General features: G+C 39.7%; 1 protein-coding gene across 8 annotated transcripts in view; it reads left to right on the forward strand.

The window, feature by feature from the left end:
• Positions 1 to 27,450, forward strand: part of SYNE2 (spectrin repeat containing nuclear envelope protein 2) — a 378,879-nt gene that overhangs the window by 83,186 nt on the left and 268,243 nt on the right. For all 8 annotated transcript variants that reach the window (XM_064292573.1, XM_064292575.1, XM_064292574.1 and 5 more), the window contains exons 3-8: positions 16,553 to 16,614; positions 17,600 to 17,695; positions 17,788 to 17,865; positions 17,954 to 18,046; positions 22,440 to 22,621; positions 26,097 to 26,293. In XM_064292573.1, the coding sequence (XP_064148643.1) occupies positions 16,553 to 16,614; positions 17,600 to 17,695; positions 17,788 to 17,865; positions 17,954 to 18,046; positions 22,440 to 22,621; positions 26,097 to 26,293 (708 nt within the window). The remainder of the gene's footprint in view (positions 1 to 16,552; positions 16,615 to 17,599; positions 17,696 to 17,787; positions 17,866 to 17,953; positions 18,047 to 22,439; positions 22,622 to 26,096; positions 26,294 to 27,450) is intronic.

Below are 27,450 nucleotides of genomic sequence, written 5' to 3' on the forward strand. Positions count from 1 at the left end.
AAATATGAGTTGTCGTAAGTTGGAAGTTCAAGTTGTATTAAGGTGGAAGTTTGTAACGGGGGACTGCCTGTAATTTAAAAGTAGTAGATAAAAGGATATGAATGAATGATTTATAAGAGAAATGCAATGCTTGAAGTTCTAAAAGTGTGTTTCTTTGGAGGAGAGACACTAGGTTCTGGATGAATAATGCCTCCTGGTTGGTGAGGGTCTGCAGCAGGGTATGTTAAATAGGAACTGAAGACAAGGGCACAGAGAGCAGCCACACACCTGCAGTGCCTCCTGGGAACCTCATGTTGAGGGGAGCGGAGCAGCACTCACTCACTGGCCGTGCATTGGTCTTGCCAGTCTTCACTGCACAGAGGATTACCTGTTGCATCAGCAGCATCATGTTACAAGATGAGGGGGACCTGGCTCAAACGCAAAAAACAAACAACCCTTCTCAAATTTGAGGAACACTGAAGACCTTTCCAAAACCTTGGAATTGTTTTCCTTGCCTTCAGATAAGTAGGACTATTAATGATGGGAACTAGCTGTGCTGAGCATTTCCGATTCTCCTGTCTGCCTCAGCCTGAATGTTTTGTCGTCAGAACCTTTCAGGGAATTTTGATGTTTTCACAACAAAATGTTTCAGAAGTACAGGTGGATTCACACTTAGTAGTTCATCACATCATTTTTTTTTTAATTGTGCTTTAAATGAAAGTTTATAAATCAAGTCAGTCTCTCATACAAAAACTTATATACACCTTGCTGTATACTCCTAGCTGCTCTCCCCCTAATGAGACAGCACACTCCTCCTTTCCACCATCTTCCCCGTGTCCATTCAACCAGCTCCTGTCCCCCTCTGCCTTCTCATGTCCCCTCCAGACAGGAGCTGCACACATAGTCTCATGTGTCTCCTTGAGCCAAGAAGCTCACTCCTCACCAGTATCACTGTCTATCTTATATTCCAGTCCAATCCCTGTCTGAAGAGTTGGCTTTGGGAATGGTTCCAGTCTTGGGCTAACAATGGGTCTGAGGACCGTGACCTCCAGGGTCCCTCTAGTCTCAGTCAGACCATTAAGTCTGGTCTTTTTATGAGAATTTGAGATCTGCATCCCACTGTTCTCCTGCTCCATCAGGGATTCTGTGTTATGTTCCCTGTCAGGGCAGCCATGGGTGGTAGTCAGGCTCCATCTAGTTCTTCTGGTCTCAGGCTGATATAGTCTTGGGTTTATGCGGTCCTTTCTGTCTCCTGGATTCATCTTTACCTTATGTCTTTGGTGTACTTCATTGAAGAGGACACATTTAAGGAGCAATTGAATAACACAAAGGAGCTGCCATGCAAAGAACAGATAAAGAGTATCCCAGTTCCCAGCCTGAGCACTAAGGTAGAAACTAGCTTCTTATAGCAAAGGAATCCCTGTGTTGCTGGATCCTTGTGGGTGTTGCCAGCTCTAAGATCAGTTGCGTGGATGGGAAACCACAAGGGGAGTAACATGATCTGAATTTCCAAAAGATCGCTCTGGCTGCTGTGTGGAGAGTAGATTATCTGCAACCAAGGTGGTAGCAATGGGATGAAGAACATGAATTTACTTTTAGGGATATTTGTGAGGCTTGGGGATGTATGGGGTGAGAAGAGAGAAATCAAGGATAATTTCTAAATTTTTGCCTTGAGCAATTGAGTGTTTGATGATATAATTTATTGAGATGAATAAGATGGGTAGTACAGTAAATTTTGAGGAAATCAAGAGTTTACTTTTGTCATGTTAGGTCTGAGATGCTTATTTGATACCCAAATGGAGATACCAAGTAGACGGTTGGATATAAAATTCCAGAGTTCTAGGAAGAGATAGAGATTTGGGAGCCATCAGCATATCTCTGGTATTTTTACATTTAAAGCCATCAGACTGAATGGGATCACCTATGGAGTATGGAGCTAGAGTAGGCCTTTTGGTCCTTCAGTGTTTAGAGGTCAAGCAGAAGAGGAGGAGCAAGTTAAGTACACCAAGAAGGAGCATCCAGGGAGAAAGAAGGAAAACCAGGCAAGTGTGATGACAAGGAAACTGATAGATGAAAAGTATTGCACAAAAGGGGTGTGTGGTCAATCATGTTGAGTGCTGCAGAGCAATCAGGTAAGGTAAGTAAAGGACAGAGACATGGCCATTGGATTGGGTTCATAGAGTTAGTTTGTAGCTGTGATCTGGTTAGTGTCCTGGAGTGGTGGAGATGAAAGCCTGGTTTGGGTGAGTTGAAGGAGAGGGAAGTTTGAAAGTGGAAACAGTGACTTAATTCATGCTTTCAAGAAATTTTGCTGTGTAGGGGGAGCAGAGAAATAGGGCCCTTGCAAAGGAAGATGTAAGATTTTTTTTTAAGATAAGGGATACTACTTACCTTGTTATACTTTTTGTAACTGTTGGTTAATTATTGTGAGAGCCTCATTTATTTATTTAAAAAGTGTTCATTCATTCTCAAAGAATTATTTTAAAAGTATATCATGTACAGTGCCTTGTGCTGAGCACCTGGGATAGTACATGACACATGCTTTATAAAACTTACCTTCCGACTACAGGGATACAAACAAGCATGTAGGCAATTATAGTCTAATGTGATATGTACTACAAGAGAGGGAAGACCTGGTACTATAGAAGTATGTAATAGCAGTACCTGACCCAGAGGAGGTGATTTCTGAGCTTAAACCTAAAAGATGTTAGGAAACAAGCTGGGTGGAGATGGGAAGAGTGCTCCAGGCAGGGGCAACAACATGTGAGAGACCGAACATGGTACATTCAAGGAAATGGGTGTTCAGTGAGGCCGAGGATTAGAGTTTGAAGGAGAGTGTGAAGAGATGAGGCTGTAAAGGACTTGTGAACATATCAGAATATGAACTTTTTCTTAAGACCAGGAAGAAACAATTAAAGAAGTTTGAGTAGAGGAGTAACATATTTACAACAAGTTTTAAAAATCACCCAGGCTGCAGTGTGGGGCATAAATTTTATGGGAGTAAGTTTGGAGGCAGAAAGGCCAGCTTATGTATGTGATGGTGGTCCATGTGAGAGATAATGATGTCCTCATCCAAGGAAGTGACAGTGGAGATGAAGAGAAATGGGTATGCAAGAGATGTCTAACAGGTACAATTATTAGGGCTTTTTGATTGGGTTTAGGTGTGGTGGGGAGATGGAAGTATCAGAGGTGACTTAGGTTTATTCTTAGGCAAAAGAGTGGATGATGGAAGTATTTCCTGAACAAAGAAAAGTACTGAACAAAGCAAGAGTACATCTTTGATGGAGGAGCGGTTTAGTTAGAGATGATGACTCAGTTCTGGAAATGTTGAGTTTGAGGTGTCAGTGGAATAACCAAGTGGAGATATCCAGGAGGCAATGGAATATATAGATATAATGCTCAGGAGAGACAGTTACCATGGCTGAAGGTAAAGATTTGGGAGTCATCTGTCTACAAATGGTAATTTATCCCATTGGAATAGATGAAAATATCTAGAAATATAGGAGAAGGGCATGGACAGGACATTATAGAAATAAGGAGAGCAAGATAGGCTCATGATGAAGCCTGAGAAGGGGTGTCCAGAGAAGTAGGAAGAATGCCAGGTGAGTGTGATGTGAAATCCAAAGAAGGGGAAGATTTCAAGAAGAGGGTAGTTGGCAATTTGAGAAGTTTCTAAGATATCCAGTAAGTACTGAGACATATCCATTGAATTCAGCAACAGGAATATTATAGGTGGGGTAGCTAAGAAGTAAGTGGAGTGGTTGGGGCAGAAGGCATCTTATAGTGGGGTGAGAAGTGAGTAGTAGGTACAAAAGTGAAGACAGCCATTGTAGGCAACTGCTACAAGAAATTTGGGGTTGAAGGATAGGAGAGAGGTAAAGTGCTGGTGGAGGGAGGAGAGAGAGAAGTGGTAGTGGAGGGGACCGTGGATTTGACGTTTCAGCTGATTTTGAGTTCTGATGAAAATAACATGGGTTTTGGTATCAGATATGCATGGATTTGAATTTCTCCTTCACTAGACGTGGAATCTAGAGCACCATATCTGTGACATAGTAAGCTTTCAGTAAATATTTGCTGAATGAGTGAATATAAATTCCTCATCTTCTGGGAGTTACTGTTCTATCATTTATAAGATACCTACCTGATCAATTCTTTGGAAGGCTTTAATAAAATGTTGCAATTGTTCCTTCCCCTTAAATTGCCACTTGTTCCTGGACATGGCTTGCTTAAACAAGCCTTCCAGGTGCCTCCAAGGGTATGCTAGGATACCCATGTTATAACAGATTTATACTGAGTTACATTGTATTAATATCTTAGAATTTATGATTTCATCGTTGTTTTTGCCAGGCTTTTCCTGTTGCCTTGTGCTGTCTCAAGAATAAGTTACACATGTCAATCAGCCAATTCCTTGAGAGAGGTGTTTTCTCAAAGTGTGGTATATGAACCACCTGAATCAGGATCTCTGGGGGTTGGAACCCAGAAACCTGCATTTCAGACAATAACCTGAGTGACTGGCAGACATTCAAGAGTGTAGAAATCTTAGATTTATAATCACAGCGCAGATCTCTTCAGGGCAGTCTGTTTGCTTTGCACCCAGAACTCAGAGGTGCTGCTCCAGTTGATGGCTCCCACGTCTTGATTTTCAGAGTAAATCACTGATAGTTTTACGTAGCAGATGAAAGGTAGTAAGAAGTAACAAATGTGTGTTAAAATAAATGCAGTTATTTCCTTCCTACATTCATTCCACAAATAGTCGTCGAGCAAGTTAGATGATTCAGAGGAGGGTGAGAAAGAGGAGAGACAAATGGCATCCTAGGTCCTAGGTGTTTTATCTTCTATCGGGCTCATTTCCATGCAGTAGAAAGACAAGATTTCCTTACTCACAGAGCCAGGAGCTATGTTCCGGTGAGGCTGGAAACAGAAGCCTCAGTGTTAAATCTCAGATCGCAGGTGTTTGCACAGGGGTGTGGCTCACGCATATGGCAACGCGAAGCTGCCCGATTCCTCATGCTAAGGCCCAAAGTTGAAATCCCTTATTATATATCATTTATTTTTTCCACAAACTAAGTACTTAAACCTTTAATTTGGGAAGAGTAGCAACAAAAACCTGTTCTCTCTACTTCATCCGTTTAACCACTCATTCAACAAGTATTTACTGAACGTTAAAGGCTCTTTGCTAGGTGTCCCAGGGCAAACAAGGAGCAAAATCAGGCATGACTCATGTTCTCATGGAGCCTATAGGCTGATGAGAGAGACAGATTATTAATGATATTTAAATCTCACGGGTACTAGCTAATACTTCTTTTTGGAAGAGCTTTACTGAGATATAATTCACACACTACACAATTCACCTATTTAATGTGTACAATTCAATGGTTTTTAGTATATTCATAGAGTTGTGCCAACTGTTACTACATTTAATTTTAAAACATTTTGTTACCCCAAAAGTAACCCCATACCCTTTAGCTGTTGTTCCCAGACCCCCCAGGTCACCCCCTCCAGCCTTACCAGTTATCATTTGCTATTGAGTCAACTGATTCATGGTGACCCCATGTGTGTCAGAGTAGAACAGTGTTCTACAGGGTTTTCCAGAGCTTATTTTTTATGGAATTAGATCATCAGGCCTTTCTTTTGAGGCACCTGTCGGTAGACTTGAACATCCAATTTTTGGTTAGCAGCCCAGTGCATTAACTGTTTGCCCCACCCAGGGACTCACCCCCTCCCCGGTCCACAGACTTAGAAGCCACTAATCTATTTTCTGTCTCTATAAAAAAGATTTACCTATTCTAGATGTTTCTTATAAAGACAATCATATGTGATGTTTTCGACTGGCTTCTTTCACTTAGCATAATGTTTTCAAGGTTCATCCATGTTGTAGCCAATTATTTTTTGTATAGAGGGGAATTTGCCAGGGATCAACAAAATTTTTTTGTAAAGGGCAAGGTAATATTTTAGGCTTTGAGTGCCATATGGTTTCTTGTCACAGCCACTCAATTTTGTCATTGTAGCGTAAAAACAGCTAGTCAATATGTAAACAAATGAATGTACGTGTGGTTCCAATAAAACTGTATTTGTAAATATAGGCAGCAGGCCAGACTGGATGTTGTTGTTGTAGTTAGTTGCCATTGAGTCAATTCCGATTCATGGCAACCCTATATTTACAGCGTGGAGCTGTCCTCCATATGCTTTGAACTACCAGTCTTTTCTTTAGTAGTCCAGTGTTTAACTATTTGCACCGTCAAGGTACGCCATTAAGTAGGTACCATTATGCCCCTTTTACAAATGAAAAGACTGAGGCACATAGCTCGTAAGTAGCAGATATGGGATCAAACCAGATATGGCTCTAGGGCCAGTGTTCTTAACCTTGTCAATGATTACAAATTGAAGTAAATGCTAAATAGGAAAACAAACAAAAAACCCGAAACCTGGAACCCGTGACTCTGAAAGAAATAACAAAAGACTTATGTTGACTTAGGTTTCCTTGAGGAAGTGACAGGTGAGCTGAGACCTAAGCATGTGTAGGTGAAGGGAGTGGGATGGGGTGGGGTGGGCAGGCAAAGGCCTTCCATAGGAGGGACCGTAGCTAGTTCAAGGCCCTGAGAGAAGGCCAGAGTGTCTGGAGATCTGAGCGCATGGGGGTGGGAGGCGGGGGTAGGGTGGTGTGCGTGAGGCTGGAGAGGTGCTCTGGAATCGGACCACATGGGGCTTGGTAGACTCTTTTGCAGGTTTTGCTCTTAATCCTAAGAAAAGAGAGTAACCATCAAAGAGTAAAAAGAATGACACGGTCAGATTTACTGACTGAAGGGAGCAGGGCAGACCTGGTTGGCTATGGAGGTAGCCACGCCAGAGCTGATGGTAGATGGGACAGGAGGGTAGGGAAGCTGAGAAATAGAGAGAAGGAAGTAGATATGAGAGGTGTGAGCAGGTGAAGTTGGCAGGATTTGGGGATGGGTTGTACTTGGGGGTGATGAAGAATGGGAGGTGTCAAGAATGGTACTGCCAAACCCATGAGTTACAGAACAAGGGACAGGAGAAGTTTGGGGAGAGGTAGGAAGGTTAGAGCATGATGATAGTCCTGGAACCCTGAGTTTGACTAGCAGGTGCTGTTTTTCCCTAGTGATAACAGATTCCCCAGGAGGGAAATACGTGAAGTAAAACAATTTTGAGATTGAGAGATAACTGCGTAATGTGCTGAAAAGTTAGGTTAATGAAGGGCTACCTTCTAAACTCGCTCTTCTGATCCAGTAATCAAGATCTTATTCGTGGTGCTATTTCTTTCCTTACTTGCGTGTTTGTTTATGGTTGGTTGCAGGAAAATGTGTTGTTAGTTGCCTCCCCTCTCCCCTTTCTCTTTTAGTTAACAGTCACCTTTTGTGGTTAACGGGCTTTTTCCTGTTTATTCTTGAAATATTTTAGGCTTTTCTTGTTTTGATTGTGCGTGCCTGTGTGGTTTCCCCTCCCCCCAATTTTTTTTTTTTTTTAAATTGGTGGTTGTTAGCATCTTCAGGAGAAAGAATGGAAGAGGTGACCTTATACTTTTAGTTCCTTTCCTGTTTGATAGCAGCTTGACTGATATTCTTTGGGATAGCCACTGGAACACGTGGCTAAAATGTTTTGCATTATCATCAGAATTTAGCTGCCCTTAACCATCTCTGTACCAGCTAACGGTGAGTTGGCAGTATTGTTTTAGGGAATGGCCAGCGGGTCTCATCAGTACCTCTCCTTTTTTTCAAGGCATTTTATTAGTGAAAGAAAGTATTTATTAAAACAAGGAATGTAGGATAAGACCTAGGGCTAGCAATTGTTGCTAGTAAATTCTCTACAAAATGACAAGCGAATCTAATCCTTGATAATTTTAATGTTGAGTGAATCTTTAGATCAGCAACTATTTCTTGAGAGCCTCTTCTCTAGGTGGTACTGTGCTAAGGGGAAGCAAAAGCAAAAACAACCATAAATGTTTAAGGTTCTTACTATTGATTAGGAAAGAAACCCCATCATGTAGGTACATAACTACCTGAGCCACAAGAGTGATTACTAGAAGGTAGAAACCAACTGTTGGATTATACATATTGTTAGCAGCCGTTGAGTTGGCTTCTGACTCATGATGACCTAATGCAAAAACGTCTAAGTCTGCAAGCTCCTCTGAAACTATTCAGCCTTGTAGCAACATGCAGGCCTGCATGAGGTGCATTGGTGGGAAATCAAACCTGGGTCTCCCACATGGAAGGCAAAAATTCTGCCTCAGAACTATATCCTTTAGTGGAGTCCCTTGGTGGTGCAGATTGTTAAGTCACTAACTGAAAGGTTGCTGGTTTGAGTCCATCCAGTGGCACCTCAAAAGAAGGGCCTGGAGATTTACTTCCCCTGCCCCCAAAAGCTGTTGAAAACTGTTTGGAGCACAGTTCTATACATAGGATAGCCATGAGTCAGAATAGACTTGACGGCAACTGGTTTTTATCCTTTCATAAAAACACAGATGAAATTATAGTATGTATACTATTTTACACCTTGCTCTTTTTCACTTAAGAACGTATCTTGTACATATTTCCACATTAGCACATATGTGCCTACTTCATTCTTTTTTATTCACTAGATATATTTTTCTTTCTTGTAATTTGGAAGAGTTGTGATCTCCTTTTTACATTTCTTATAATGTAACGGATCCTTTGTAACTTTAGTATACTTAAGCCTCTGCTTTTTTAATTATCTACTTAAAAAATGCAGCTATATCATGTATATTCATTTAATGTACATATGTATATACATATATTCACCCAAAAAATATTAACTGAATGCCTTCTACTTGTGATGTACTGTTCCAGGAACTAGGGACCCAGAGACCAACAAAACCAAACATGTGCCCTTTAAAATATAAGTATTTAGCATGTGTTTTATGTCCACAGGAAACTATTAATGTTGTCTCTGTAGAAGGAAAATAGGGAATTTGAGGAGCCTGGCTGGCACAAGAGGTTTGCAATTGGCTGCTAACCTAAAGGTTGGTGGTTTGAACCCACCCAGTGACTCCTCAGAAGAAAGATTCCAGTCAAGAAAACCCTATGGAGCACTTCTACTCTGTAACATATGGGGTCGCCATGAGTCAGAATCAACTTGATGGCAATGGGTTTAATTTTTTTTTTTTTTTGGCTTGGGGAGAGTTAAGGTGCTTTTAGTTTCTGTTTTATATCCCTGTGTACTGTTTGAAAAAATTTTTTTACTAGTATTATAATACTACTTTTTAATAACAAAAATAATGAAAAGATCCAACTAGGTATTGTTGGAGGCTAGAGCTGGAAGAGATGATTTCACTTTAGGAGAGGTGATGTTTGAACATGGTATTATCTTATTTAACGTATGTTGATCGAATGTCCATCATGTAAAAGATATTGTGCTGGGTCTTGGGGTTTTTATGAATGCAGAGGGGGATGGGGAGAACTGGCCCTTCCAAAGAAGACACAGCAGGGGTGAAACTTAATTGAGAAATTGTAGATATTCTAGTTTGGCTGAAGATTTGAATAGATAAATCATGGGAGAGGCGTCAGGAAAAAGTAGATTGGAGCCAAATTATTAATGACCTAGAATGTTAGGCCAGGAATTTGTAATTTATTCAGTAAGGAATTAGAGAAATAATTTTAAGATTTTAACGAGAAGAGCAGAAGATCAAAGTAATGGATCTGGGGGCATGTGTAGTAACCCCATTATCAATAATCCAGTCATAGAAAGGGAATAAATTTCTGGATAGGAAGAGGTTGCAAATCTTGACTTCATGTAGTAGAGAACACTCTTTGAGATACCACATTTTAATAAAGCATTGCTTTGTGCTTAAGTGAAAGCATAAGCCAGTGAGTCTCATGCTGGGATAACTGCTTTTGAACTCTTACTACCGGGGAGAACTCCTGGAGCCAACGTTTTAGATGGACTTTTGTGAAACTGGACCTTGCTGAGACCCATTAGCCACGGTAGTTTTATAATGAGCTTTATAATGAACTTAAAATTCGCACCCTTTAATTGAGTTTAACTCAATTTGCTTTCATTTAATTCTCCTTCCAGCTAATGATTTGAGTTGCTAGCTTTCAAAAGACAGATTGAATAAGAACAAACTCAGGGGTTAAATGTATTTTTATGGTAATGACACCTAGAGAAAATCTTTTCCTTCTATGCCTCATTTCCCAAATTCAGTCAAATATTTGAATGATAATCAAGCCAACCTATATGGGTCCAAATATAATTGGCTTACCAAATTTTCCTACATTCTGTGTATTTCCTATTTGCCTTAAAAATCAGGATAGAAAGTTTTCATTCTCCATTCCTTGGTATTTCACAGAAATTTGTCATTATAGTAGATTTTTATTGTTCTCTCTCCTTTTTGTTCTTTTCCTTTTTCTATTCCTAATATCTGCTGATGAAAGGGTCTTATTTTCTACCTGCCATTCTAAGAAGAATTTTATTATTTTATCAGAAACGTACCCCCCCCAATTAAAAATTAAAAAACAACAATTAAAAAAAAAACTCACCCACTCAAATTAAGTTGCTTTAAGCATGTGCCTCTCAATTATATTTTCCCCAGTGGGTCAGCCTTTGAAAAGAACAAAAGGCTACTTACCCTGCCATAGAGAGAGCTACTTAGCTTTGGTTCCTGTTGAATTAATACCACTATTCAGAATAAGGCAGTATGAAAATGTGAGAAAAGTGTGTCAAGGGATAAATGGAAAGGCACATACGAAACCTACTAATTGAGCTGCTACAAAGGTGTTTAATTGCACCTGGGACCATCTTTGTCTGGCATGAAGCAAAGAGTCCTTGTTGCATTCGAAGGGCTCTGATTGGCTGATTTTGCCGCCTGTTTTCCCAGCTTAGGAAAGCTTAGTCCCCAGTTTGCTCAGTACCAAGACCCCTTTTGTCTAGCATCGCATGGACATGAAATGATCCCTCATCTTATATAGAAATATTCTAAATTGAGGTTTCCAGGTGGTCATTGGATACTGAAACTCCCTAGGCACATAATGCTGTTTGTGCACTCAGTTTTGTGGCAGCATTTCCTCCTGGGGACAGTCTAAACAAGTCCCCGTGGGTATTTTTCTCCGTGGTAATTTAATGATGTCTCCCTTTCTCCTCCCACATGTAAGTCCTCTAAAGTTAGTGCAGAGTCCTTGGGTGATGTAAGCAGCTAATGTGCTCGATGACTAGCCAAAGAGCTAGTTTGAGTCCACCCAGAGGTACCTTGGAAGAAAGGCCTGGTGATCTACTACTTCTGAAAAATCAGCCATTGAAAATCCTGTGGAGCACAAGCTCTACTCTAACACACATGGGGTTACCATAAATCGGAACTGATTCGATGGCAAGTGATTTTTCAGATTTTTAAAGTTAGCATGGACTCTATTTCTTGGACCTGGTAGTCTCCCTAATTAATTTAATTTTTACACTTTATATTTATCACTGGGAAAGAAAAATCTCTTAGTCCCCTAAAGATAAGGAAGCAACTCATCCTTTTTTTTTTTTTTTGGCTTTGAATTTTGCTTGATTATTACAATTGTTATAACAATAGATGGGTCCCTAGCCACTTTTACAGATGACCAAAATTAATGTAAATTTTGTACATGCAACTTCCTCCTGAAATCATAAAAGCTTGTTCTCTAGTTTTTCTTTTGAAGAACAAAAATTAGCCCTCAATGTATTTTTAAAAAGTGTCAGTGCATGTTTAAATTATTGCCTTATCATCTTCTGATACTGGGGGGAGAAGCAATGAAAAGGTACCTCAAAGATTTCAGGAGATTTAGTTACATTTTGAATTGTGGGACAAAATTACGGTTCTTTGTAATTCTTTCGTTAAGTGAGGTTTATGTAAACTGGGAGTAACTCTCAAAAGCCTAAATTATCCGTTTGGCTTTTAAGAACTCAATTCAGTTCAACTAATACTTATTGAGCACCCTGAAATGTGGAAGTCATTGTGGTATAAGTAATTTAAATTGGTAGTACAGAAAAAATGAATTAAGAAAGAGAAAATCCAATGAGGCTAAGAGCATCTTTTATCTCTAATCAGTCATATTTACTCAACAATTGTAAACACTCTAAAATTCCATTTACTCAGCTAGCCTCTCATCAAATACAAAAATTTTTAACAACTCAAATTAGCCATCGTACTCCTATACATATTGCAGGTCAAATACACACGATTTCAGCCCATTACAAATGTGTTAGGTAAAGATTAATCAGGGAGAAAGGAAAGAGGCAAAGAAAAATGAAGTGTTAGCAAATAATAGTGGACAACTTAAAAAAGAAGGAATGTGAACTCATAAAGGTAGGTCTAGCCTCCTAGGTGTAGTATACATAATATAATAATTCTTTCAGTGAATATTATTCAGGGTCTACTCTCCTGGGCTCCTCTAGGCAGTTGGGATATATCATAGACAAAAATCTGCCTGTGTGAAGCTTACCTTCTTTTGGGAGGAGAGTGAGACATTAATCCTGTAGAATATTAATAGGTGATAAATGCTGTAGAAAAAAAAAAAATAAGAGTAGGACAAGGGGACCCACAATTTGGGGCATGTTGCAGTTTTAAATAGGATGGTTAGGGTAGACCTTATTGGTAAGGTGTCATTTGAGCCAGAATTTGAAAGAGATGAGTTAGACTTGTGGAAATCAGTGGCAGGAACATTCCCGGAAGAAAGAACAATTAGTGCAAAAACCCTAAGCTGGAAATGTGCCTGGAGAGTTTGAGGAAAACAGAGATCAGAGTGGTTGGAGTAGAATGAGCAAGAGGGAAGTAATGGGTGCCAGGTGCTGTCAGGCCTAGTAGCCATAGTAAGGAGTGTAGCTGGGGGCCTCTGCTGGGTTTTGAGCGGGAGTTTCCTGATCTGACTTAACATTTGAACATTGTCACTCTGGTTGCTGTGTTGAGAATAGCATTTAGGGGGCCGGGTTGGAAGGAAAGAGACCTGTTAGGAGTCTCTCGCAGTAATCCAGGTGGAGATGATGGTGACTTGGACCAGGGGGTAGTGGAGATGGTGAGAAGAGGTGATATTGTGAATATATGTTGAAGATGGACCTTAAGAGGATTTCCTAACGCATTGAATATGAGGTGTGAGAGAAAGAGAGTGATGTGGAAGGAAACCGAGAATATAGGGTTCTAGAAGCAGGAGGAGGAAGTGCCTTTCTGTATTAAAAAAAAAACAAAAAACAAAAAGTAGATGCTGCTAATTGGTTCAGCTAGATGAAGACTGAGAATCAACCACTGGTTTTAGGGAGAGGGGTCATATGACCTGATAAGAGAGCATTTCAGGCAAGGGCCTGATAGGCATGGGTTCAATTAAGAAAGAATGGCGAGAGGACATGGAGAGAGTGACTATAGACAATTCTTTTTGAGGTGTTTTGTCTCAAAAAGGGGCTCAACCAATGAAGCAGTAGGTGATGGGGAACTGGAGTCAAGAGAGGTTTTTTTTTTTTTAAGATGGGAGAATTAATAGCATGGATTCATATTGATTGGAGTGGTCCAAGAGAGGTATAAAAATATGATATAGGAGAGGAAGTAGTAAAATGTCCTTGAGTAGGCACAATGGGATGAGCTCTAGTGTACGAGTAAAGGGATCAGCGTCGTAGGGGATGAGCAAAGCTAGTTTGCCTAGGCTAGCAGGTTGGCAGGCAGAGGACTTTGGTAGAATGTGTGAAATAGTGTAATGTCCAGGGAAGAAAGGTGTGAACTGAGAGTAAGGATGAGGGAGGGGGTTTTGGAAGTTTGAGGAAGTGAAATTGCTGTCTAGGGGACTGGAGGGGCAGTGCTGAGAGCCCATTTGGGGGTCATGGTGATGATTGCAAAGTGAGACCAGTTAGCGCTTTTGTGGGCTTTCATCAGCCCTGTTCAGCAACATGTGTATAGGCATGAAATGGAAAGAGAGAAGTCATGAAGCGCCAAACAAGTACAGCAAAATAACTGAGGGCGAGGGAGAGTTTATAATAATTGACCATGCGATTTAAAATGGGCCAGGATGAAAGAAAGGATATGAAGGGGGGCAAAGGACAGTGAAACATTGGAAGAATCAATGTTTTGGAGTCCCTGATGGGTTCCAAGCATTGTTGAAGTTGGGGCACCAGAGGGAGCGAAAAGATCGGGGGTGATGTTCAGAGATGAGATGCAAGATTATGGAGCAGCCATAGTTATTAGTAATGACAAGGTCTGGGGCATGACCATCACAGTGAGTGAGCGAGGCAGGGCAGAGCACAAATTTATTGGAGAAGAGGAACTTAAGAAACTGAGAGTCCAGGAGGTTGGATTCATCTGTGTGTACATTGAAATTGCCAGGAATTAGGAGTGGTATTGTAGAGAGTGACGGGACAAGGAACTGAAATCTTTGAGGGGGAATGACGAGGTAGTAGATGCCTGTAACAATAATGACGTGAGATTCAAAACTAGAGAATTTCAGGGTCAAAGTGGGAGAGAATGATTTGGAAGTAGCAGTGAGAAGCAAAGAGCCAGTGAGTGGTACAAAGGTTGTAAGCGGAAGCAAAGCAACCACTTTGAGAGGGCTGTGAAGAACCCATATTCTCATAGGAGAGCCAGGTTTCAATTAGAGCAGGAGGCAAAGTGAGCGTCAGAGGGTACTGGGATTGTAGAGGATTTTGCTGATGGTATACCAGGATTTCAAGGGTTAAGAGGAGAGAGACGAGAAAAATTGGCGGATGTGCAGAGCCTTATGGAAGTTAGAGTGAAAGAAGTGAGGGAGACCCCAGGGCTTGGGATGTGTGTCTTTGTGCATATGTGTATGTGTACGTACATGTGTGTGCATAGATACAGTGTGCGTGAATGTGTTTGTGTGTGCACATATGTGTATGTGTGTATGTATCCATGTGGGTGTGTGTGCGTGTGTTGATTGACGTAAGCAGGAATAAAGGGCCTAGTGAGATGAGACCTAGTGACCTCAAGTACATGGTGGTGGCAAGGCTTTGAGCCCTGTGCGCAGGGAGGAGCGGGCGTCTGGGCTTATGCTTATCCTGTCTGTATGAGTGAAGAGGTCTGGAAAAATGGAGACCCAGTCCTTGTGTGCAGGGCTTCCCTGTGACCTGAGTCTTGAGGATGTCTGCAGAAGCTGAGAGGACAGAAAGTGGGGAAGCATGGTGTTGGTGTGTTGTCCACGCCTGCCCTGGGGAGGAAGGGGAGATACACTCCGTGTTCATGTCTTTCCCTTCACTCCAAGCCAATTAATAACAGCTAGCATTTCTTATGTGCTTACTGTGGGCTATACTCGATGCTAAGCACTTTAAATGAATACTTAAATTTTTGTAACAGTCTCTGGAGGCGAGGGCTTGTTCTACCCTTATTACACAGGAGGAAAATACATTTCAGAGAAGTGCAATGCCTTGTTCAAGGTCACACAGCTACCCAGTAACAGTGACAGGATTTGAACCCAGGTCTCTCTGACATACTTATGTATCATTTACAGTTAATTCAGTGGTGAGATCTTGTTCATAACAAATCTTAAGACTGATGTCAAGACTTTAAACTGCAACTACTTTTTTGTGTGTGTGTGAAATACAGCTAACTCTCAATAGTCTTTTTTTTTTTTTAATTGATCTTTACATAAAGGTTTAGAGAACAAACTAGTTTCTCATCAAACAGTACACACATTGTTCTCTGACATTGGTTAACAACCCATGACATTACTCTCCCTTCTCAACCCTGGGTTCCCTATTGCCAGCTGTCCTGTTCCCTCCTACCTTCTAGTCCCTACCCCAGGGCTGGTGCACCCCTTTAGTCTTGTTTTGTTCCGTGGGACTGTTCAGTCTTTTGGCTGAAGGGTGAACCTCGGGAGTGGCCTCATTACTGAGCTGAAAGATTGTCCAGGGGCCATACTCTCAGGGTGTCTTCAGTCTTTGTCAGGTCAGCAAGTCTGGTCTCTTTTTTTGTAAACTGCAACTACTTTTACGAACCTTTTAAAATATCTGAAGATGTGCTGTGGTTTATCTTTACCTACTGCATTGCTTTGGCTTAGATTGCAAGTCATTTTGGGTTAGGAACCCTTCTCACTCTTCACGGTTTTATGTGCAGCACACTCAAGGCCAGGTAGCACACACAGCCACACGCACACACACACACACACACACACATCACACAGTACACACACATGCTCCAGACACTATAGATTTAATACTTTTGACAGTAAAAGGTATTAATAACCATTGTCTTTTGTCAACCTGGAGCCTTGGCAGTACAGTAGTTAAGTGTTTGGCTGCTAACCAAATGGTCGGCAGTTTGAATCCATCAGCAACTCCTTGGAAACCCTATGGGGCAGTTCTACTCTGTCCTATAAGGGGAGCTGTGAGTCATAATCCACATGACAGCCGTGGATTTGGTTTGGTTTATTATCAACCCGTGGCTAAAAAAATTCTCATTGGAACACATTATTTCTAAAATTCTTCACAGATGACTCTCTGAAATTTAGACCTGAGAAAGCTTGTGAGATTGTGAATCACACACACATAGCCAGAGTGGCAGACTTTTGAAACTTTGATATATTCAAAAGGTTTCTGAGTTTCTTGTTTTCTAACTGCTGTTGTCCGCCCCCCCCTCCTTTTTTTTAAATAGCTGAACAAGAACATACTCAGAAGAAGACCTTTACCTATTGGATAAACTCACAGTTGGCAAAGGTGAGGAGAAAAATGACAAATGAAGTTATAAATATATTAAGTTACTCCCCTTACTCCCTCAATTGTGGCCCCAAGGAGGCCATTCAAAAATGATAAAAGATGGTTGAATGTCTTTCTTGAAAAAAATGTTCTTGATTTTGTTTTGGTGTTTTTGTTCTTCTTTCCCAGCACACAAAAAGGCTACTTTTATTAAGGATATGGGACAGTGATATAAAAATATCTAAAATGGTAACATATCTTTCATTAAATGAAACAATAATAACAATGGCTCATATATTTTAAGTGCTGACTTAATGTTAGGCACTATCCTAAGCTCTTTAAACGTAATAACTTAGTCTTCCCAACATCCCTATAAGATAGATAGTGTTACTGTTTAAAGGATGATGAAAGTGAGGTACAGAGAAGTTATGTAACTTGTCCAGGGTCACAGAATTTGTAAGTGATAGTGCCAGCATACAAACCCAGGCAGTCTGGACCCAGAGGTCTTGATGTTACTCACTGTGCCACCCTGCCTTTCAGTATGCTAAGTGCCTGGTATAACCTAGATACACAAAGAGTGAGCCTCTTCTCACAGGCTGCTCACACTGTCCCCTATGTGCCCATCCCAACACAGTGCTTGTCTTTCTAAAAATAGAAATACATAAGCAGGCTTACTCTAGAAATATAATCTTTTCTCCAAATGGGTCACTGTTGGTTGATTCTGAACGTCTAATGTTGCTTTTAGGTACAAATTTTCGATTCTCAGTAGTGAATGCTCCACACCTGAAACAGTCTTGTGTTACTGGAAGTTTGCCGGGAGATAAATTAGGTTCACTACTTTTCTTACCATGTTTTGATATGGAACATTATGTGCTATCTATCATTCTATTAATTTAGGAGAAAATCACTGCCAAAAAGACACGAAGTACATGTATATGAGATTCTTAAAGGCACTGTGTTCTCAGATCAAAGTTTGAATGATTAAATTTTTTGTGACCGTTTGCAGCACCCGTGCCCCTCAGTTGTATCAGACCTGTTCACAGACATTAAGAAGGGGCATGTCCTCCTGGACCTGTTAGAAGTACTTTCAGGACAACAGTTGGTAAGCTTTTAAAATGACATCAAGAAACTTCATTGCTTAAAAAAAAATGTGTTTCGTATTTCTGAGTGATATATTTTGTTTGAATTTCATAGCCTCGAGATAAAGGATCTAATACATTCCGGTGTAGAATCAACATAGAACATGCTCTGACATTCCTAAAAAACCGATCAGTGAGTATGAATTTCACATGAAAGCTCTTAGGAGAGGTTAATGCTATGAAATATTTCCTCCTTTTGACATGCATTTCTTCTTTTGCAGATCAAGCTAATAAATATTCATGTTACTGATATTATAGACGGAAACCCATCCATTATTCTTGGCCTAATTTGGACAATTATACTGCACTTTCATGTAAGTAGTATGATGATATAGAAATTATTTCGACTCTAATTACTACAGTATGAAATATGTGTCATGAAATAAATACAACTTGGTGCTAGATCCAGTCTCGAGATTTTCTGTACTAACCTGTTGCTGTGGAGTTGATTCCGACTCATAGTGACCTTATAGGAGATAGTAGAACTGCCCCATAGGGTTTGCAACGAGTGCCTGGTGGATTCAAACTGCCAACCCTTTGGTTAGCAGCTATAGCTCTTAACCCCTACGCCACCAGGATTTCCTTTTTTGTACTAGGACACTGGAAATCTTAACATGTAGAAAATACACAGCAAACTTCTTTTGTTGTTGTAAGTTGAATTGTGATATTCTGTGTACCCGTGTAAACAGGGAAACCCTGGTGGTGTAGTGGTTAAGAGTCTGGCTGCTAACCAAAAGGTCGGCAGTTCAAATTCACCAGGTGCTCCTTGTAAACGCTATGAGGCAGTTATACTTTGTCCTGTAGGGTCGCTGTCTTAGTTATCTAGTGCTACTATAACAGAAATACCACAAATGGATGGCTTTAACAAAGAGAAATTTATTTTCTAACAGTCTAGTAGGTTAGAAGTCCAAATTCAGGACATTAGCTCCAAGGGAAGGCTTTCTCTCTCGCTGTTGGCTCTGGAGGAAGGTCCTTCTTGCCAGTCTTCCTTGTCTAGGAGCATCTCAGCGCAGGAACCTCATGTCCAAAGGACGTGTTCTGCTCCTGGCACTGCTTTCTTGTTGGTATGAGGCTCCCATGTCTCTGCTCACGTCTCTCTTTAAATCTCAAAAGAGATTGACTTAAGATACTACCTAATCTTGTAGACCTCATCACTGTAACCTGCCACTAATCCATCTCATTTCATCATAGTGGTAGGATTTACAACACATAGAGAAATCCCATAAAATGGTGGACAGCCACACAATACTGGGACTCACGGCCCAGCTAAGTTGACAGACTTAGGGACACAATTCAATCCATGACAGTTGCTATGAGTTGGAATCGACTCGGCAGCGTTGGGCTTTTGGGTAATGTAGACAGAGCCTGCTCTAGTAAATGACTGCTTAATATTTGTTTGTTTATTTATGGCAGAGGAGAGAGTAGGAAGCTGCTGGAATAAATGCTTGAAAATAAGGTGCTGAACTTTGAAAAATCTCCTGGCTTTGAGTACCTTTGTCCAATCTGATGAAATAATTCCACAACATACAGTTCTGTCCCAAAACTGACTCATAGATTTATTTTATTCCATAGATATTTTTGAACACCTACTAGGTATTAGCTATTGTGCTAGGACTAGAAACGAGTAAGTTAAAAGTTCTGACTTTATGAAACTTACGATTGATATCTATGTTCTAAATCTGTATTCCATCAGGCCTGGGATTTTGACTTAGTGCTGATTTTTGGCAGTTACTAAAAAGTTATATTTTCTATACCTCCATAATTACTTTCAAAATAATTTGAAAGATTATGTGCAAAACAAATACTTATTGTAGAAAAACTAGAAGATAACATAAGTAATGTTTGTAAAATTTAAAAAATTCAAAATTAGACTATGTATTATTTCTGGATATATATATTTGTAGTAATAATATGCGTAAAGATGATGAAAACTAAATTTAGCACTGTGATTTTTCTTCTGGGAAAAGAGGGAAATGGGATTGGAGTTGGGAAAGACAGTAGGTTTATAATCTATCTGTATTTTATTTTCTTAAATCTGAACCAAATAGTATAAAATATAGTAAAATTTGATAATTCATGGGTATTATATTTTTTCTGCATACTTTTCTGAGTATTTGAAATATTAAAAATTTCAATAAGATAATAAAAAGAAAATTAAAAACATAATTCTACCACTCACAGGTAACCACTGTAAATAATTTGGTATACAGTCTTTATGATAGATACAGCAGGAATTAGTATGTATCTGTATATGCACATCTTAAAATAAAATGGGGTCATGCTGTCCATACGTTTTTCTTTACTTATTTTGATCCATACTGTTTTATATTGTTCTGATGAACATCCTTCTGAATTTATATATATTTTAATGGTGGTATGGTGTTCGACTGTAGAAGTACCATATTTCGTTAATGGACAATAAGAATGCTTACAACTTTTTGCAATTGTAATTCCAAAAAGAACACTCTTAAAAATAAAACCTTTGGATACAATTTAAATAATTTCCGTGGGCCACATACCTAGAAGTGGAATCATTGGAACCTGGGGTATGCAAACTTAAAGCTTAAACATTTTTTTAAAAAATTATATTAAGTAAATTTTTGTTGAAGTTTAACACACATACAGGACAATACGCACATCTTAATTGTTGTGTTTGATAAATTTTCACAAATTAAACACATCCATGTAACCACCATCTAAGATAAAAATATAGAACACTGCCAGCATCCTAGAGTCCCCCAGGTTCTCTTCCTGGTCAATATCCTTCCCTAAAGATTATGTTGACTTTGATCTCTATCATTATTGACTAGTTTAGCATTTTTAACTCTATATAAATGAAATTATAAGTATATACTCGTAGATACAGTATATACTCTTTTATGTTTGACTTCTTTCACTTAATGTCTGTGAGATTTATCCTGTTGGATTAGTAGGTCTTTCTTTTTTATTGTTGTGTGTGAATATACCATTGTATGCACATACCATGACTTACCTACCATTGTACTGCTGATGACATTTCTTTTGTTTCCAGTTTTTAGCAGTTATGAATAAAGCTGCTGGGAACACTCTTGTACATGCCCTTTAGTGGTACACGTCCTCAATTCCATTGCATATGTACGTAGGAGTGGAACTGCAGGGTCACAGGGCATATAATCTTCAGCTTTAGTAGATACTGCCAAACAGTTGTTCACAGTGGTTGTACAGTTTACACTCTCACCAGAGTTTGAGAGTTCCTTGCTCCAGTGCTTGCTAATACTTGTCACTGTTAGTGTTTTTAAATTTTATCTTAGCCGTGCTGTTGTGTATAATGACTTGTAGGTTTTAAAATATATTTTAGATACAAGTTCTTTGTTGGACATCTCACACACACACACATCTCAAATATCTTGTCTGACTCCGTAGCTTGCTTCATTTAATGTAGTTCAAATTTATCAACTTTTCTGTGGCTAGTACTTTTATGTCCTTTTAAGAAATCTTTGCCTCTCCCAGCATCATAAAGAAAGTTGCCTCATGTTGTTTTTCGGAACCGTCCTGTCCAATAAAACTTGCTGCAGTGATGGAAATGCTCTGTATCTGTACTTACAAAATAGGGCTTAGTAGCCGTGTGTGAACACCTGACATGTGGCTCGTATGACTGAGAAACTGAGTTTTTAACTTTATTTAAAGTTAGATTTTAATAGCCACATGGGGTTATCATATTGGGCAACATGGTTGTAAAAGTTTAATTGTTTTACATTTCTCATTTAGATCTACTAATATTCTAGGGAAAAAAAATTAGACCAGTCAAATTAAGTCTGTTAATTCTGTTGGTCGAATCTATTATTATTGATTGTCTGATTATTACATAGGTGGTATAGTGGTTATGAGCTCAGCTGCTAACCAAAAGGTTGGCAGTTTGAATCTACCAGCTGCTTCTTGGAAACCCTATGGGAGCAGTTTTACCCTGTTCCATAGGGTTGCTATGAATCAGAGCCGACTTGATGACAACCTTTTTTTTTTTACTAAGTGTTTGTGGTTTTTTTCTTTGAAATGTTGGGTGTGTATTATCATAGTGCCCTTCAAAATATTTGAGAAACAATTTGTACTTTTACCAGCAATATATGAATATCCAGTTTTCTATACCCGCAACATCACTTGGATGTTATCTTTTTAAATTTTTTGCCTGTGTTATATATATAAACAAAATTTTACCCTTGCTGTTTGCATTTGGATTTTAAAAATTACTAGTAAGATTGTTTTTCATAAATTTAATGGTAATTCATTTTCTTTCTTGGAATTTGCGTGCACTTTTTTTTTTTTTCCTGTATGTACATTAGTTTCTTAATGATTTATAGTCAAGGATGCATTTTCATTGACCAAGTCTCTGAAGATACTGTAGAATAGGAGCTCAATTTAGCGCAGTTCAGCTCAGTTTGACAGGTGTTGAGCACCTAGTAAAATGCTCTGTAAGCACGTTAGTGGGAAGAACAGATACTTGCCCTCAGTATGGAGTGCCCTGCCTAGGTGAGGGCATGAAATGACTCACGTCCAGGCTGAAGGAAAATCAAAGTGCAGCCCCACCTGAGAAGTGCTGCTATACAAGGATTTGGTCCACGAGTAAACTGCTGCTGTGATATAATACATTTTAGATCTTGTATCGGCTGTAGTGTTTTACTCAATGCTGCTAATTTATGATTCTGTATATGTTCACTATTATTACCTTGTTAGATTGAGGAGCTTGCCCAGACTCTTTCTTGCAATTACAATCAACCCTCCCTGGATTGTGTGAGTGAGGTTGATTCATCTCCTACCTCAAGTCCTCCAGCTAAGAAATGCTCCAAAGCCCAAGCAAGATGGCAGATCTCTGCAAAGAAGGCTCTTCTCTTATGGGCTCAGGAACAGTGTGCCGCGTAAGTAGTGTGCTGTGACCAGAGAAAACCCACAGGGCAGCTATACCTACCAAGTCAACCTTACTGACCTTTAAGCCTGAAAATCGGGCTGACTGAGTGTAACACCCACCCAGACACTTCTGTCTCATAAAAAGAAGACGCTCACTATCCTCATTCCTGTCACAGTAAAATTTCCAATTGTGAAGGTCTGTGAGCTCAGTCACTCTTAGCTCTCAAAGCCAGAACATGGTGTCATCTGGGTAATCTACCTGTTCCCTGCCCTGTGTTTAGGTTAGATGGCCTGTTATTGTGTGGGAATAAAACAGTCTTTAAATACCCTTTTCTTTAGGCACAGTTCCATCTGGAAGGTAGATTTAGATTTAAAAAGTTTTACTATACATTGAGCTCTCCAAAAGTCAGGACTATGCTTAGCTGACTGTGTATCCCCAGCACCTGACATAATCCAAGTGCATGGTAGGTGCTTCATAAATATTTGTTGAATGAATGAGTGAACAAATGAATGAATTAGTAACCAACACATGAAATTGTCTCTTGCAACTGTATATGATTACACTAAGAGACCACAGTCCCTATTGTTTAGAAACTCACAGCTCAGTAAGGAAACAAAGCGACAAGAGAGTAGTAAAAAAAACGGCAATGATGAAGGGAAGTTAGTGCTCATAATTTCTTTTTTACAAAAAAAAAGAAAAGTTTTCTGCTCTTAACAAAAAAAAAACCAAACCCACTGCCGTCGAGTCGATTCCGATTCATAGCAACCCAATAGAACAGAGTTTCCAATAGAATAGAGTTTCCAAGGAGCACCAGGTGGATTCGAACTGCCGGCCTTTTGGTTAATAGTCGTAGCTCTTAACGACTGCACCACCAGGGTTTCCTTTATGCTGTTGGGCGTCGTTAAAAAAAAGAATTTTAAGCAGCTGCTGGGTCGGGGTTTAGGAGGAATAAGGAGGCTAAGACGTGGGAGGTTGTACCACAGGAAGAGCTGCAGAGCCTGGAAGGCCTTCCTTGTCACCTATAGCACTGCCGGGGTAAATAAAGCCGCAGATAGGCTGGTGCGCCCTTTGAGAAGCCTGGGCTTCTGAGTTACTCCTGCCTAATGGAAGGCTGTAATGTTAATGTCCCCTTCAGTCTTATTTTAAATTTGTTGTCACTCATCCTCTATATTCTATGAGGGACGCAATGTGCGTATCTTATAGGTTTTGAGCTCATTAACTTTTTCTTGAATCTCTTAGAAACAGCTGTACTTCAGTTTTTAAAAATTTTTTAAAATCCAAAACACAGCATGTGTGAAAAACATCATTACAGCCAGGGGCGCATTTACCAGTAAGCAAGGTATGCACGGGCTTCCTGTGTTTGCTTACTAATCTGGAGTGCATAATGTCACATGGGTTTCACCACATCTTTGCTGAGGTGAAAAACAGGTTAAATTGTGCACTATAAATTAGTAAGTAAGCATAAGTGAGCCCATGCGTACCTTGCTTATTGGGCAATCCGTCCCTGATTACATCATGTTCAGATTTGTTTCATTTATGTGTAAATAATTGATCTTCGAACTCTTTCAAATTCCATGTATTTTACAACAGCTCATCTTTTCTTCATGTCCCGCCCACATCTTTTAAATATAGGGCCTGTGCTAAACTTACTAAGATGCAGCACCTTTTCTTAAGTAATTCATCATTTGGTCATCCTAGTTTAGGCTGTCATTGGTGGTATATTCAGTAACTTCTATTTCAATAGGCTGTGATTGTCTGGGACTCAGATGTAAGACTGTATTGTAAGAAACGGGTTTTATTTTCTTATTTGTGAAGCAGATGAATCAGACTCCGTTCCCCTTTCTAAATGAGCCCAAATACTGCCAATCATCCTGGAGTCTAACCCTGCCTTCCCTAAAACCCGGCAGTAACATGTTCTTTGTGGTACTGGTTTTGGCTTGTCAGTGAAGAACTGACCTCACAGCCTGGTTCTTTATTAAGTACAGTGCCTGCCAGTCAGAGCTGAGCTGGCTCTGCCCCAACTTTAGCACTCTGGAGGTGGCCTGGCCTCTCCCTCAGCCCCCACCTCCTATCAGTTAGTATTTAAGAGCATACTCTGGAGTTGGAATACCTGGGTTTAAGTCCTGGCTTCCACCGATTTCTAACAGATGACATTGGTCATCTAATCTGTTTGTGCTCTAGTTTCCTCAGTGAGAATTTGTGGACAATATTTACCTCCTAAAGTTGTTACAAGTGGAATAAGAATTAATCTTAAAAGCATTTGGAATAGTTCCTGGATACAGTAAGCACCATGAGTTTGTTAAACAAATCACAAATCACTAACTGCTGTGTAGTTCATGCTTTTTCCCTAAGGAGCTAAGCTTTTATCGTTTGATTCATTCTTTAAATTAGTCCATTGAATTTCCCCTTGTGTTTTTTTTTTTTTTTAAAACAAGATATTAAAGGCAACTAGAGATGTTTTGGACAGCTGGGTGGCGCAGAAGGTTAAGTGCTCAACCACTAGCCGGAAAGGTTAGCAGGTTAATGCTACTCAGAGGTTTCTTGGAAGACGGACCTGGTGATCTGCTTCTGAAAGGTCGCTGAGTAGAAAGCCCTGTGGAACAGTTCTGCTCTGCACACATGAGGTCACTATGAGTCAGAATTGACTCAATGGCAACCAACAATAACATCAGAGTTGTTCTAGAATATATCCCAAACTTTATGGGCAAGAATACTCTTTTACAAAACCTTCACTGATCCCTTCTCAGATAAAAAGGTTTCAAGCAAGAGAGTGACAAGATCTATAAATCTGTTGAGCTACTAAGTCATTGACTTGGCACACTATATCATTTAATTTGCCCTTCTGAGGAGGAAAATTGTTTCTTATAAAAAGTAGTGTTAATTATATGTACAGAATCTAAAGTCAGTCGTGGAGCCCTGGTGGCGCAGTGGTTAAGAGATTGCTTGCTAACCAAAAAAAGGTCAGCAGTTTGAATCCACCAGCCGCTCCTTGGAAACCCTATTGGACAGTTCTACTCTGTCTTATAGGGTTGTTATGAGTTGGAATCAACTCGAGGAAACGGATTTTTAAAGTCAGCCAGGAGCCAACAGATTGCTGAATGAAGAGCTTCTACAGCTGTGGTTCTCAAACTGTTATCACCTGGAGGGCTTGTTGGACACACATTGCTGGGGCCACCTCCAGAGTTTGATTCAGTAGGTCTGGGGTGAGGCCCAAGAATGTGCGTTTCTAACAAGTTCCCTGGTGATGTAGATTCTGCTGGTCTGGGGACCACACTTGGAGAAGAAGTGTTCTGTGGTATTTTGAGCCTCACCAGAATTGACATTTTCCTTAACTTGACCACAAATTAAAATAAATATTTTCCCTAGAATGATTTTTTCATTTATTTGATCCACTGAATTTTCATTAATTACTATTGAATATAATGGAGTTGTTTTGATAGAGTATTTTTAATAGTATTTATCATGTTTTTGTCCTTTTGTGACAGGTATGAATCTGTCAGTGTTACAGATTTTAAGTCAAGCTGGAGAAATGGAATGGCTTTTTTAGCCATCATTCATGCCTTGCGACCAGACTTAATTGATTTGAACAGTGTGAAGCATAGATCCAACAGAGACAATCTGGAAGAGGCCTTCAGAATTGCAGAACGAGAACTAAAAATCCCCAAATTGCTGGAACCTGAAGGTAAAGAAGCTTCTTGCTTTTTAAAACAAATTTTAAAGTCTAGCATGAAGTTGGTATAAAAATAGTGTTTATTTATTAAACATAATGACATTATTCTGTAGTCCTGGAGGATTTAAACTCTGCTGAATTTCATGAAGTTACGATTTCCTACCAATTAGTTAATTAGGTAATTGCGGGATGAAGCCACAGCTGAAAGCAAACAGTGCTTGCTATTGTTGGGAATAATTTGCGCCTGTGTCTTAAATTTTCTTTTATTCCTTCTATTGTTTTCTGTATTGTGTTCTCCTTGATTTTATTTTTCTTTTCTAAAATACCTCCCATAAGATGTGCTTCACTCGTCTTGAATTCAAGTTGTTTACATATCTGCCCTTTTCTATTCCCTGACCCTCAGTTAAAGCCGAATCTGTATGAAGACAACCACTGCTGCTTTCCCTGTTTCTCGCTCTATGGTTCACCCAGCTGTGCCCACTTATTGTGCTTGGTCGTGCTGGATTGTTAGTAAATGGAAAAAAAAAAAAAAAACAAAACCTAAGAACTGGTAATAGTCACAAAGATTGTCGTCAAATTATAATTTGTTTTAACTTCATAAAATTAAGATTAAAAAAATTTCTTTCTGAAAAGCACTTTGCTTTGGATTGTATTGGTGGCACAGTGGTTAAGCATTCAGCTGCTAACCAAAAGCTCCTCAGTTCAAATCCACCAGCTGCTCCTGGGAAACCTTATGGGGCAGTTCTACACTGTCCTATGGGGTCACTAAGAGTTGAAATCAACTCGATGGTAATGGGTTTGGCTTTTTTTTTCCCCCGGATTGTATTGTTTTATAATATACTCAAAGCTATTTTTTTAAAAAAGCAATAAGGTCAGAAAAGAGGCTTATAGGATTAGTGAAAATTATAAGGAACTTAGAGGTCAGGCGATTCTAGCCTCAGCTCTATAACCAGGGGTGTGCCAGTAAATGGTTAACAACTGACTCTCTAAAAACTTGTGTATATGTGTGTGTTGGTAAAGCAGAGACTCAGCGAAAGAGAAGAAAACCCTCCATGAGGTGGACTGACACAATGGCTGCAATGATGGGCTCGAGCATAGCAACAGTAGTGAGGATGGTACAGGACTGGGCAGTGTTTTGTACTGTTGTGCATAGGGTCACTATGAGTCGG

This window comes from Loxodonta africana, chromosome 10 (assembly GCF_030014295.1).
Source record: "Loxodonta africana isolate mLoxAfr1 chromosome 10, mLoxAfr1.hap2, whole genome shotgun sequence".
NCBI lineage: Eukaryota > Metazoa > Chordata > Mammalia > Proboscidea > Elephantidae > Loxodonta > Loxodonta africana.